The 14825-nt window shown below is 36.8% G+C and overlaps 1 protein-coding gene across 5 annotated transcripts in view; it reads right to left on the reverse strand.

Moving 5' to 3' along the window:
• triob (trio Rho guanine nucleotide exchange factor b) overlaps positions 1-14825 on the reverse strand; it is a 209461-nt gene that overhangs the window by 45733 nt on the left and 148903 nt on the right. For all 5 annotated transcript variants that reach the window (XM_067449222.1, XM_067449218.1, XM_067449219.1 and 2 more), the window contains 11 exons: positions 12855-12977; positions 11242-11436; positions 10984-11099; positions 10657-10723; positions 9407-9516; positions 9234-9303; positions 8201-8290; positions 7507-7599; positions 3248-3359; positions 2944-3134; positions 546-647 (listed from right to left, as the gene is read on the reverse strand). In XM_067449222.1, the coding sequence (XP_067305323.1) occupies positions 546-647; positions 2944-3134; positions 3248-3359; positions 7507-7599; positions 8201-8290; positions 9234-9303; positions 9407-9516; positions 10657-10723; positions 10984-11099; positions 11242-11436; positions 12855-12977 (1269 nt within the window). The remainder of the gene's footprint in view (positions 1-545; positions 648-2943; positions 3135-3247; positions 3360-7506; positions 7600-8200; positions 8291-9233; positions 9304-9406; positions 9517-10656; positions 10724-10983; positions 11100-11241; positions 11437-12854; positions 12978-14825) is intronic.

A 14825-nucleotide genomic window follows, 5' to 3' on the forward strand; every position in this document is an offset into this window, starting at 1 on the left:
AAATAGGTGGGGACAATGTTTAATGCTTTAAACTGTAAGCCGGGCTAACATTGTGAACATGAGAGCATCCATGTGTTGATCTATATGTGAGAACACATAAAGTCACATGATTCATTACATGATTCAGTGATGTCTGCAGAGATGAAGGGCAACCATTCAGAGACACAAGTTACATAAGTGGTTACTTAAAGGACTTAAAAGTCCAACAAAATGATTTTATACAATGGTATGAGTCAAGCCAGAGCTACAGTACATGGAAATTTAAAACTTAACAACATTTCCACTTATCCAATCTATTTCAAGGACCCTCAGATGAGTGATACTCTTTATTTTATAACAAAGACTAATGGAAAGTCCTATTGGATTTGAGATCAGTAACAACTTTTTCAATAATGAAACATGCTTATATACTGAGAAAGTTGGATACAAATAAACTGTACGCAAATAAAACATTTATTAGAAGAAGCCAAAACTTAGTTATAGTTCTACTGAAACAACGCAATACATCTTGTTGAAGTAGTATCAATTTGGAATGCAAATCATACCTTTAGGACAATTTTGTTGTCTGAGGTAGGTGTCCGTCCAACCCAGAGTGCAAATTTACATGGATCTCCTTCCACATGTTCAGTAACTCCTAGTTCTGAGGTCTAGGCAGAGCAAAAAAAGAATTAAAGGTGTCATGAACTGGCTTTTTTATTTTATTTTATACTGTTGTCTAAGGGTCAACTAATGATGTTTGTGTGGTTTTTACATTCAAAAACATCATAACTATGCAGTAATAGGCTATTTTCTACACTGGTTTTGAGGCTGTCTCCTGAACGCTGGGTGTTGATGGGTGTGCCGCACTGGAGACTTGGAAGTAAATGCCCACGGCTAGGATTGGATAATATTTCAATATTTAATGAGCTTCAGCTCCCCTGTCAGTTCAGTTCACAAGGGAGGGATCGTTTTGAAAGCGGCAACTGGAATGATTCTCTCGATCACGGCACGTAAACGTCTTTATCAAACAAACACAATAATTTATTTATCATCCACCCGCGATTGATTTGAATATTATCTTTGTATTACTTGGCCCGCCCAATCGGTGGATATGAGCGTGAACTGCACGCACACACACGCACACGCAGATCAAGAAAGGAATAATTCGCTTTGGCAATATTGTATTTTACATTCATGCCAATAAAGCAATCTTGAATTGAATATGTGACCAGTCACGGAAAGTAGGGACACAAGTCGGTTCTGGAGCATTTTGAGTTATTCACAGATTCTGAAAGTGTAGTCTCCAAGCTTTCCAACGATGTGTAACACATGGAAATCTGATAATATTTGGAGAAGTTGTGTCCATCTGAATGTATGCCTTTAGAAAAGTGTAAACGAGAGAAAACAGCCTCTAAAGTTTTGCAGTTCTCACCTGTTCTCACCTGCTGGGAGTGACAATAGGGCTCATTTACATCTCATTTAGATAAGCCATACCCCCTGTAAAGCTGCATGGCTGCTAGTAACGACAGACGCAACGGAAAAAATCGGACAGCATACTACTAATAATAAAGATGCTAAGATTACCATCTAAAAGCCCATTATAGTAATGTTTTTTTTTGGCAAGTGATACGATGCTAACGATTACAATTAAAATGACAGTTAAGAACAATAGGTAGGTATGGGAAGGCAGATTCGATCCTCTGATCGAGTTGCGTCAAAACTTGATGACATGCGTCTTACCCCTACACTATAGCCACAGATACAGATTAGAGACATTTCTCTGCCTTTATCCCTATCAAATGTTACTATCGATATAGCCTCTGATTTCTTATGGTCCAAGTCGTCTGACGCCTGTCTGATACATTCTTCCTCTTCTTCATCTTCACTCAGTTGTAGATTAGGATATTATACAGTCTTATTGCCGCTTTCATCGTCGCTTGGATCATCTCTACAGCTGCATAAATAATTAGCCACGCGTCCCTTGGAGGGCGGGGCAATAACAAAGGCCAGTATGGAAATACACAGACAAAACAAGGCGATTTCAACCTCAAAATATACGCTTTTAAATATATAATTAATGCCATCTCAAACACGTAGAGGCTTCTTCGTGATTTCAACTAACAGATTCTGCAAAAAAGTGAAAATCACATAATTTGAAGAAAAAGAAAACTCTTCTTTCTAATTTTTCTCAATAATAGAGCTGCCGACTTGTGTCCCTGGTTTCCGTGACGGGCCACATATTATTTTACTATTTGAGATTCACCGGCCTGCCAACGGGCTTCCGTTTAGGTACCCCGTCTGGAAAACACAGCCCCGGGACTACTTTTACATATGAAAAAGATGTTTTACTCACATAAGTTTGTTGCACCATTCCTGTTGGATCCAATATAGAAGGCACAACATTGTGTTATAATCTCAATATGTCTGTAAATCCAGCTTGACTTGAGACTTGTTTACAAACGTTTCCGCAGTTAAATGAAGCGAATATAAAAAAAAAAAAAAGAAATTAAATGTATCACACATTCCTTATATTAGGATCCGAATGAAGCTTATGCAGCGACTGTTCCACAACCAGGAATAGCTTAATATCTTACTATCTTCAGCATGTTTATTGCTGCTGGCTAGCGTGATCCGAACAGCTCCATGAGTTGGTGGGCGGGGCTACTGAATTAGGCGTGTTTATTATTCTGTATAGGCGTGTTTGCCACACGGTGACGTCAAGATGCGCACAAGATCGTTTTCTGGGCCTGGTGTCTATAAAAGCTTTTCTTTAAATAACAACAAAGTTTTCAGCTTTAAAACTTGCAGGATATTCTTATATTAAATGACCTTTTATATATCAAAACCTCAAGGGAATGTTGATTTCTCAATTCATCACCCCTTTAAGCATAGCCATCCTTAATCTGTAACATTGCAAGCATTTTTTTTAGGTAATTAATAACAAAATTAAAAGAAAACCCATACCATAAGCTTGCTCTTGTAGAGGTACTTGCTTCTGCCGTTTGAGTCTTTGACATCTTTGCTAAAGATGAGGGACATCTCAAAGAGGAAGAGGTGCCGCTCTCTGCCCTTACGGATCAGAGTTTTTGGATCCCAAACCTGGAATGACTCTTGCAGAATTAACTCACCCTGAGAATCAATGTTCTCATCAAAACCTGAGAAGACATGAGGCAAAGAGAGAGAGCCAGAGTTGAGAGAAATGTTGAACAATGATACATGAAGGTTTGGTTTAACAATCTGTGTGTGTGCGCATGTGTGTGATACTCACCATCCAGCATGCTGAGGTGCATGGCATCATTAGCTCTCTTGGGCACACTTAGCATGACCTCCAGACCATCCTTAATTTCTCCTTTACCTTCCTCACAACATGTCAATAGTTCCTATGTACAAACAACAATTGTACATTTAAAGATTTACACTTGTGTGTCAATGTGGATTTTGTAATACCGGTAACCCTGTAAAAAAAATTCAGCATTAACCAGCATTTGTTCCATGCTGACCCAGGCTGGTTTATGCTGGTATAGTGCTGATCTAGCTGGTGGACCAGCATAGTCATGCTGTTCTTAAGCAAAACGGAGATGGTAAACTGGTTTTCCAGCATTGTCTTGCAGGGGTTGTGTTTGAGTAGGCCAGCTATCTGTCTGTCTGCAAGCAAAGGTTTGGGAGAAGCATTTGTTTTTACTTGTATATTACTATATTTAATTAATACTTGTATATTACCACATTAATTATATAAAGGAAAAAACACCATAAGATTAAAAACATGATTTTTTTTTTGTAATCTATGACTATAACTTTAATAATCATATATTATACAAACCTGATAATAAGAGTTCAAAATTGAAAGTGTCTGTTTTTAAAGACTTCTATGCTAATTTTTGGAACTTGCATGTGTCAAAATTCAGCTATCAGTCACTGATTCCAAAAAGTGGACATACTTTTAACAATTATACAACAGTTATGTCATTGCAGTCAGGAGCATGAAATATTGTTGACAATAGTGATTGCTGAAAGGGTTTATTTAAGAGAAGTTAACCCTAAAGAACACTTATCATCATAATTCTGACTTCAGACTTCAACAACTTTTTTACATGTACCATATGAATGAAATAAAGCCAAACAGGTTTATAATATGTGAAGATGCTGATGCTGTTTTTTGAGTTTTTTAAGCATCCTCTGGTAAAATACTGGTTTCATTTGCAGTTGATTTCATGTAGGGAACAGGCTGAAATCCAGTTGTTGTTGTGTTTCTGCTCATCTCTTTTTTCTGTTTTTGTTTTTCCTCTTCAGTGATCCAGCGCAGGTGTCATCACTAATGTTCATCACTACTTTATATCACTAACTGCATCACTGCTTCAGTGTTACTTTTAGTCTCTATAGATTGGGACCATATGAAAACTGAGCAGTGTTTGTTTAACACTGAGGATTGTCCTGTGTGCCAATAAACATGTAACCTGCACTGTGCGTTTTTATTTATTAAACAATTTATTATTTTTTGGAACATGTCTTTGGTCTTTATTTATGTGTCTTTGTTTTTCCTATAAACATACATTAAGGAAAATTATAAGTAACATGTACACAATTTTTTGTTGTATTCTTGCTGGGATAATACCAGCACCCAAAAGTCCACATATGTTGGATTATGAGCACACCAGCATCCCGTGCTGGGGACAAGCAAACCACCAATGGTCCCAGTGTGCAAAACATACATATTTATGATTATTCTGTGTTTAGCCGGTGATGGTTTTATGTTTAGTCTGTGCTGGGTTTGTGATGGTTACATGCTTAGTTTGTGATGGGTCTGTGTTTAATCTGTGCTGGGTTCATGATGAGTATGTGTTTAGTCTGCTCTGATTCTGTGTTTAGTCTGTTCTGGTTCTGTGTTTAGACTGTGCTGATTCTGTGTTTAGACTGTGCTGATTCTGTGTTTAGTCTGTTCTGATTCTGTGTTTAGTCTGTGCTGATTCTGTGTTTAGTCTGTGCTGATTCTGTGTTTAGTCTGTTCTGATTCTGTGTTTAGACTGTGCTGGTTCTGTGTTTAGTCTGTGCTGATTCTGTGTTTAGTCTGTGGTGATTCTGTGTTTAGTCTGTGCTGATTCTGTGTTTAGCCTGTGCTGATTCTGTGTTTAGTCTGTTCTGGTTCTGTGTTTAGACTGTGCTGATTCTGTGTTTAGACTGTGCTGATTCTGTGTTTAGTCTGTTCTGATTCTGTGTTTAGTCTGTGCTGATTCTGTGTTTAGTCTGTGCTGATTCTGTGTTTAGACTGTGCTGATTCTGTGTTTAGACTGTGCTGGTTCTGTGTTTAGTCTGTTCTGATTCTGTGTTTAGTCTGTTCTGATTCTGTGTTTAGTCTGTGCTGATTCTGTGTTTAGCCTGTGCTGATTCTGTGTTTAGACTGTGCTGATTCTGTGTTTAGACTGTGCTGATTCTGTGTTTAGCCTGTGCTGATTCTGTGTTTAGACTGTGCTGATTCTGTGTTTAGTCTGTTCTGATTCTGTGTTTAGACTGTGCTGATTCTGTGTTTAGCCTGTGCTGATTCTGTGTTTAGACTGTGCTGATTCTGTGTTTAGTCTGTTCTGATTCTGTGTTTAGTCTGTTCTGGTTCTGTGTTTAGACTGTGCTGATTCTGTGTTTAGACTGTGCTGATTCTGTGTTTAGTCTGTTCTGATTCTGTGTTTAGTCTGTGCTGATTCTGTGTTTAGTCTGTGGTGATTCTGTGTTTAGTCTGTGCTGATTCTGTGTTTAGCCTGTGCTTATTCTGTGTTTAGACTGTGCTGATTCTGTGTTTAGACTGTGCTGATTCTGTGTTTAGCCTGTGCTGATTCTGTGTTTAGCCTGTGCTGATTCTGTGTTTAGCCTGTGCTGATTCTGTGTTTAGCCTGTGCTGATTCTGTGTTTAGACTGTGCTGATTCTGTGTTTAGACTGTGCTGGTTCTGTGTTTAGACTGTGCTGATTCTGTGTTTAGCCTGTGCTGATTATGTGTTTAGCCTGTGCTGATTCTGTGTTTAGACTGTGCTGATTCTGTGTTTAGACTGTGCTGATTCTGTGTTTAGTCTGTGCTAATTCTGTGTTTAGTCTGTGCTGGTTCTGTGTTTAGTCTGTGCTAATTCTGTGTTTAGTCTGTGCTGGTTCTGTGTTTAGTCTGTGCTGATTCTGTGTTTAGACTGTGCTGGTTCTGTGTTTAGACTGTGCTGATTCTGTGTTTAGACTGTGCTGATTCTGTGTTTAGACTGTGCTGATTCTGTGTTTAGACTGTGCTGATTCTGTGTTTAGTCTGTGCTGATTCTGTGTTTAGTCTGTGCTGATTCTGTGTTTAGTCTGTGCTGATTCTGTGTTTAGACTGTGCTGGTTCTGTGTTTAGACTGTGCTGATTCTGTGTTTAGTCTGTGCTGATTCTGTGTTTAGACTGTGCTGATTCTGTGTTTAGCCTGTGCTGATTCTGTGTTTAGACTGTGCTGATTCTGTGTTTAGTCTGTTCTGATTCTGTGTTTAGCCTGTGCTGATTCTGTGTTTAGTCTGTGCTGATTCTGTGTTTAGACTGTGCTGATTCTGTGTTTAGTCTGTGCTGATTCTGTGTTTAGACTGTGCTGATTCTGTGTTTAGTCTGTTCTGATTCTGTGTTTAGTCTGTGCTGATTCTGTGTTTAGACTGTGCTGATTCTGTGTTTAGACTGTGCTGATTCTGTGTTTAGACTGTGCTGGTTCTGTGTTTAGTCTCTGCTGATTCTGTGTTTAGCCTGTGCTGATTCTGTGTTTAGACTGTGCTGGTTCTGTGTTTAGACTGTGCTGATTCTGTGTTTAGACTGTGCTGATTCTGTGTTTAGACTGTGCTGGTTCTGTGTTTAGTCTGTGCTGATTCTGTGTTTAGCCTGTGCTGATTCTGTGTTTAGACTGTGCTGGTTCTGTGTTTAGACTGTGCTGATTCTGTGTTTAGCCTGTGCTGATTCTGTGTTTAGTCTGTGCTGATTCTGTGTTTAGTCTGTGCTGGTTCTGTGTTTAGTCTGTGCTGATTCTGTGTTTAGCCTGTGCTGATTCTGTGTTTAGACTGTGCTGGTTCTGTGTTTAGCCTGTGCTGATTCTGTGTTTAGCCTGTGCTGATTCTGTGTTTAGACTGTGCTGATTCTGTGTTTAGTCTGTGCTGATTCTGTGTTTAGTCTGTGCTGGTTCTGTGCTTACTCTGTTCTGATTCTGTGTTTAGACTGTGCTGGTTCTGTGTTTAGTCTGTGCTAATTCTGTGCTGATTCTGTGTTTAGTCTGTGCTGGTTCTGTGCTTAGTCTGTTCTGATTCTGTGTTTAGTCTGTTCTGATTCTGTGTTTAGTCTGTGCTGGTTCTGTGTTTAGTCTGTGCTGGTTCTGTGTTCAGTCTGTGCTGATTTTATGATGGTTCTGTGTTTACTCTGGTTGTTTTTGACCCAGTTTGGATCAAGTCTGTGCTTATTTTAACTTATTTATTTAATTTTTCTTTTTTTTTTGTATAATCTGTCTTTCATCTTTTTTGAGATTGTTTCAAGTATGGTAGAAACGTACCTTTAGTAGTAGCTGATACTTGGTGATCCTCTGAACCGGTTTAATAAGGTATGATGAGATGGAATTGGCCAGTCTGTGCCTTTGTTGGATTTCCTACACACATACAAACCCAATTATAACTTTTAATCAAAACGACAAACCTCTTTCACACAAATATCTTAAACACATGCTGGAAAACAATCACGATGAGCCTTTTTATTCTTAATAGCTTCTTGATAGCAATTTTGCAAAAGCAGAGCTCAAGGCTACAGCCATTCATCAGAGCTCAGCGCTGAAAGAAGTTCCATCTGTTCTGATCGCCTGGCAACAGTTGATACATTTGATACAACAGTGAGGCATCACTAGTCCCCGACCCACCCCCAGACACACAGGAAGTGCCTTCTTTCAAAGACCTCCACCTACCAGCTCAAAAACAGAACTGCTCCACAGACCACAGAAGCCTTACACACACACATTCCAATGCATATACACATTAATGGACATGCACAATAATACTACTGCAAATACACAGTCACATACATATTCATATAAACACCCACATTCTGTGAAATACACACAAAAAGTGCTGTATAATCTGAATATATAAACTGCACTTCCTTAATTCAAGTGTATAAAATGAATACTTACACATAATCATATGCCCTTTAATTATGTTTTTGTGAAGAATTTTATGATTAGTTTGCTTAATACTCACATCAAAATAGGGTCCTGCATGTTCCAGAATCAGCTGAGTGGAGTCAGGCTTGTTCTTACAGTAATTCACGTACATCTGAAACTTATCCGCCTGAAGACACAGTAAATCATTTAAACATATAAAACCTTTTAACATTTTGAACATAAAGATGTTCTATTTTATAATAATAACTGGAGTCTCTTTTAGAATGATTACTGTTATCGGAAAGTATTGAATACATTCTGATTCAAAAGACACGAGATTCAAGAGATGAGTAGTGAAATAAATATTTGTCTTAAGCAATTAGCTGTGATAGTTTCGAATATGTGATCAATAATTGCTTCTATTGATAAGAGCCTGCTATTTCCCCTAACTACTGTACCACTCGACAATAAGGAAATCAGTTAAAGTTACAATAGTCCATGGACATCTATAATTTCTATCTACATGCTTTTAACAGTTATAGATATGTGTAGCACTTTATTTCATAGAACTGAGAGCATATGCATGTTTGTATGTATGTATGTATGTATGTATGTATGTATGTATGTATGTATGCATGTATATATATATATATATATATATATATATATATATATATATATATATATGAATTGAATTATATATACAAATATTTTAGTCCTGTGATGGCAAAGCTGAATTTTCAGCAGCCATTATCCCAATTTAACATGATCCTTCAGAAATCATTCTAATATGCTGATTTGGTGCTCAAACAAATAGTTTTACAGCAATTGAATGCATCCTTTCTAAATTAAAGTATTAATTCCCTTAACAACATTTTACTTACCCTAAAAGGTAAGGTAGTTCTTGTAGAATGTAATTAGTATACTAACTAGGTACCAACACCTTTTCAGTCCTAGTCCAAAAAGTTACCTTACTGTATATTACTCAGTAATTACTATTTGTATGTAAACTGTAAGTGTGTGTTCTGTAAAATACAGTGCAACCCATATATGTGTTCTAATGATCTGTATTAATGTCAACATAATGTTACACTAGTCTTGGTCAGGTTATCTCTAGCACACTGACTCACCCATGTGACAAAACAGTGACCCACATCCTCTGGAAGCTGCTCGTATTTTTCCAATTCTTTAAGGAAAATGCTGAGAAATGGACAAATAAGGGCATATGGAAATGGTAAGTAAAGGAAGTTATAATGTATTCTAGAAATAATTCTAAGAACTACAATTCATCAGGATCACTGACTTGTGATGGAACTCTAATAGGTCTTGCATGTTGCCGAAGATGATGTGCTCTTTGTTAACAATCCCTGGGGGAATCTCTTCCACACCACTGGTCATCTCCCACAGATAAGTCTGAAACACACGCAAACGCGCATTATTTTTGAAACGATTATGAAAAACGATTACAAAAACAGCATTGATTATGATTTTGTCTTTAAAATTATAAAGAAATGTCCTTAAAAAAAAAGAGAATAAAACAGGGTTTTTCTTTTATTAAGAATTTTTTTTTTTTATGTTTACAGTTTTAGTAATAATATAGGTTTTCAATTTCTATTAAAGGGTTAGTTCACCAAAAATGAAAATTTAGTCATTAATTACTCAACCTCATGTCTTCCAAAACCATCTTCAGAACACAAATGAAAATCGTTTTAATGAAATCTGAGGCCTTTCTTCACGGTAGTAAAGACATCCTAAAATGTGTCGTGGAGCATTCATGAACACGCACTCATGACGCTTCATAAAACAGAGCTTAAACCACTAGAGTCACAAGGATTACATTTATGATGTCTTTACTGCCTTTCTGGGGCTTGAAAGTGGTAGTCAGGTAGGCTGTCAATAGAGGGACAGAAAGCTCTCAGATTTCATTAAAAAGATCTTAATTTGTGTTTCGAAAATAAAGTTAATTAAGTCTTAAGGGTTTGGAACGACATGAGGGTGTGTAATTAATTACATAATACCTGTATAAATCAGAATTATGGGTCATAAACACAATATTATCCAAAACATGCACTGCACATGAATATTTGCATAATAAAAGTAATTCTGGGTGCAACAGTAGAACTAGCAGAAATGGAGATGACCTTCATTTTGCATGTTGTTGTCCTGGACGTGAATGAGGATAAATGAGCTGATTAAATTAATGTGCAAAATTACTAAAATGCATCAAATTAAATGAATCACTGACAGTCTTTCCCAAAAAAGAATAGAGGAATACGAATGCTGATTACATGTGCATTCCAAAACGCATGAATATTCCAATTTGTATTAAAAAAAACATGCATAAAAAACATGGGTCAGTGTTTTAATGACACTCAGATCTTTTCATGAGATCAAACAGTAGCTATTCCTGGATAAACTGGATTGTTTTTAGGCTGTGCTGCAGAGAATACATTTATAGCACAGGGCTTTTGTGATCTGTCCAAAGTGGACATTGGTGTACCACACCCTCTAAATGTCGGTCCGTACGGAGCAGTTTGTGACAACAACACTTACATCCATACACTCCCGCAGATCTCTCACATATGCCTTCTCGGTCTGAATGAGCTCCGCCATTATGAACCTGAAAGAGGCCAATGCAACAGAAACCTATTGTCAACATTTGTTTGAAAGCACAATGCCTCAGGGAGAGGTTTTAATCTGGTATAAAACCCTCAGAAATGAAAATATTTAGTCGTTTATTTTAGTATGCATATTAAAGGGTGTTTCCTCGCAAAACAAAATAACTAAAGTTGGACTTTCTTCAAATGAAGCATTAACCCTTCCCTTTTAGCACTTCCTGCCATCGGCTTCTTATCGTATAATCACGCTTAAAAGACGTACTCTTTTCTCCGGGCCGATTTGCGTTTCTCTTCATTGAGTTCATGGTTGACATCTCTGAGTTTGACCTCCGCACCAGGAGCACTGGCTGGAATGATGTCCAACTGCAGATCCTTACTCTGAAACCCCAAAAGAAATGCCTTAATGGTCAGAAATCACTGTTCTTTCATAAATTAACATGGCTAATGACTCTTACAGCAAATATATTGTTCATCCGCACTGCAGGCCACATCAACACACCCACCCTCACAGCCCTCTCACCGCTTTGTTGGAGTCAGTGGACAGGCCGAGCGCTTTCTCCAGGCAGGAACGGTACTTGTCCATGCGAAGGGAAAAGTCACGGTAGCGTTTGTCCACCGAGGCGACCCATTTCTGAATCTCGCTCGCATGGGCGTGGCCCTTCTCACAAAAACCATCAGCCAGCTGGATCAACAACTTTACCCGCTCTTTGGTTTGCTGGGGAGGGAGAGAGAAAGAGAGAGAGAGTTTGAGAGAGACCGGCACTGATTCCACAGAGACACAGATCAGAGTGTAGACATCATCTGGGAGGTGTATTGTGATTCGTTGTAAGGGCTGAGGAGTTCATAAACCTGTGAAATAATGAGAATCACAGTTGTAGAACAACTTAAGATGAAGTTGTAGGGATAGTTCACTCAAAATGAAACCATGGCATCTTTTACTTACGTACATGCCATCTGTATTATCTAGACTAGAGGCACTATCAAATAAAAAATTTTTTTTTAGTTTCATGTTCCCTCGTAATCTTCGATCAAAATAACTTGTCCTCCCTCTGACAGCGACCTCTCTTCTCTGATGACACGTTTACTGGCACAAGGGCGGGACAACCTGTCACTCACATGAGATCGACCAATAACAAACCACAATGATCATTTGGACAAAATAAAGTCCCACCATACAGTTTTCCGAATTTATTCGAGAAGCCATTTGCACTTGAATATTTGCATATAATATATCCATTTTTTTTTTTTGTCTAAGGCCAATGTTTTTGTCTGAGCTATGAATAAAATCGTATCTTACCATTTCACTGTAGAATGAGTACAGTAAAGCTGGACAAAGTTTTAAAAGTTACATGTTTAGGCTGATACATTTTTTAGGCTGCTTTGCCTTAGCGGTCTAAATGAACTTGTCAATGTCAAAATGATTGAGATGGCCAATCAAATCAAAGAAGGCGGGTCTAACGGTCACTGTCACTACACAACAGTAGATGTAAGTATTAGACAGAAATGTTAAGCGATCAACAGTAATAGGCTATGAAGTAAACCACTTGTTCTTTTAATTAAATTTTGCAGTTGTGAATGTAAAATATGTGATCATGATTCATGTAATTCATATCTGAATGTGATGAGACAAGAAACATTTGCAGTTTCAACGTATTAGACATATAAATTAATACGAGTGAATGTGTGTGTATTTTAAAATAAAATGATTACTTCCTTAAACCAAAGATGTATTTTACGATTCTTATTTATTCCCTCAAATCCCTTTTAACATTTAATTATTGAATTCCTTTATCATTTAATAATAAATATCTGTTTCATGGAAGTTCTGACTCAAAAATCGGCCCTGACCACGAGATCCATAGAGTAAAAGCTTTATTAGCAAGATTCTTGGGCATTTCAGCTTCACTCTCTATGTAAAATAGCATCATAGACATTTAGGAATATAATCTTCTTTTCAGTTGCAATGAAGAAAGACTGAACGTCTGGTTTGGTGAGTAAAGGATGCCAATAAAAGTACAAAGTAATGTTTTGAATGTTGACGTGCAAGCATTGTGATTACGTTTCTAGGTCTCTAGCAAAATAGGAAAGCAAAATGCCCGTACACGCCAGCTTATCTTTTATATTGACACATACCTTTGCTGTAATCTGAAATTCCTCATGTTCTTTCAGCAGTTCCTGTGTGTGGTGTATAGTGGAGCCTGTAGAGGTGTGTGTGGATAGGTAAAACTCTCCTGTATCATGGATCCACTCCAAAGCCTACAAACAGAAGTCAAAATGTCAAGTCAAAAAAGATACCTAGAGGACAGAACGGGAACATGTGCATGTGTGTTTGTGAAAACAGTGTTTTCTAATCTTGCGGGAGCAAAATATTTGAAAATGGCTTAAAAAGAGTACCAGTAAGGAACAAAACAATGTCTTCAAGTTGTATTTTAGAGTTAGGTTTCGTTTATAGAACTTATAATTCGCTTTTATTAGCAATAGATGCAAAAGGGACGTTCGGACATGGATATTTAAATAAGCCAGTGTGTTCATCTTTATGTAAAACCTCATTTGACCACAAGAGGGAGTGAGATCTCTAAAAGTGCTCTAGCTCATTTATGTTTTTAAATGTAACCAATTTCATAACAAGTTTGATCGCTTGAGGTTGCATTGTGTGCAACCTCAAAGTCATTAATATTCACAGAAAAAAAAAAATGGCTACAGAGGAACTTTGTTTTCCCTTTTCCTCAAAGGCAACATTAGGACACAACACTGAATGACTTAAATGTCAAACGAAGAGAGAAACTCCATCCAGTACCACAGACTTCCAAAAAACCCTACACTGTAATTATGTAACAAGACACAATTTACACAAGTTTAGAAAAGTGTGCATTAGGACAGGGCCGTAACCACCATATACATGGGTACGGCCTTGCATTAGGATACCATTTTTTGTTGTTTTCTACAAAGATGCTTTTTCACTATAAAAGGACAAAATATTTAAATAAACACAAATAAAGTACTCTTTTTTGAAGCATGTGATACATGACAGTTTAATCGTCTGAAAAGTTTATATGGCAGTCACGCAAACCACTGAACACTTGACCTGACGTGCTTCTGGTATTTGAGACTCCAGAAATATGTGTTGTGGTCTGCGGCAGCATCTAGTCAATTGTGTATGACACAGTAATTTGATCTCGAATAAACGGTAGGGTTGAAATTCTTGAGAAATAATTTCTGTCTGGGAAACTGACGTTTGGTGAAAGTGAAGTTTTAAATCTTTTACATTTTCATAATGCTAGTCTCAGCCTTAGATTACATTTATGATGCATAAAAGCTTTAACAAATTACAATCTCAACTTTGTGTGGGTAAATTTGTGTAATACGTCAGGGTGCAAAGGTTTGAGACATTTAATTGAAAAATTACTTCTTTGAATGTTACAGACAGTAACAATTGGTGTGTATGGTGGATTAAAAATAAACATCAATGTCTGGTTCCTCGACTGGGAAGGAAGTGCTAAAAGGGAAGGGTTAATGCTTCATTTGAAGAAAGTCCAGTTGTAGTTTTGAACTCAGTATGTCAGACCTTATTACTTTCAGAAGAACAGAAATGCAGCACTATGATTACTGATATTACTGGATTATATATGTGTTTTTTTAATGTTATTGTAGATATTTGTGTTTAAGTACCTGACATCCAGAGGTTATGCTACAAATGATCTTTGTCAGTCAATTTTATGGACTAGGATTTTCACAATCTGTTTTACCTGCCTGTAAAATATAGAGTATTTTTTTTTATTTATTTTTTATTTTATTTTTGTAATTCACCTTTAAAATGGGAAATTGTCAATAGAAACACTGCTACTACCACTAAATATAAAATTTACTACATATAATTAAAAATACAAAGTCAAAATGGACTTGAGTCTAAGTTACAACATAAAAAAGTCATAATTATGAGATAAAATGAGATTTTAAAAAAAGTATATTTTTGTCATATTTATGATATCATTTTTACTTTTTAGGTCATCATTTTGAATGTTTATATAATAATAATAATAATAATAATAATAATAATAATAATAATAATAATAATAATAATAATAATAATAATAATAATAAATA

The sequence above is a fragment of the Pseudorasbora parva genome, chromosome 7 (genome assembly GCF_024679245.1).
Source record: "Pseudorasbora parva isolate DD20220531a chromosome 7, ASM2467924v1, whole genome shotgun sequence".
In the NCBI taxonomy this organism is placed as follows: Eukaryota; Metazoa; Chordata; class Actinopteri; order Cypriniformes; family Gobionidae; genus Pseudorasbora; species Pseudorasbora parva.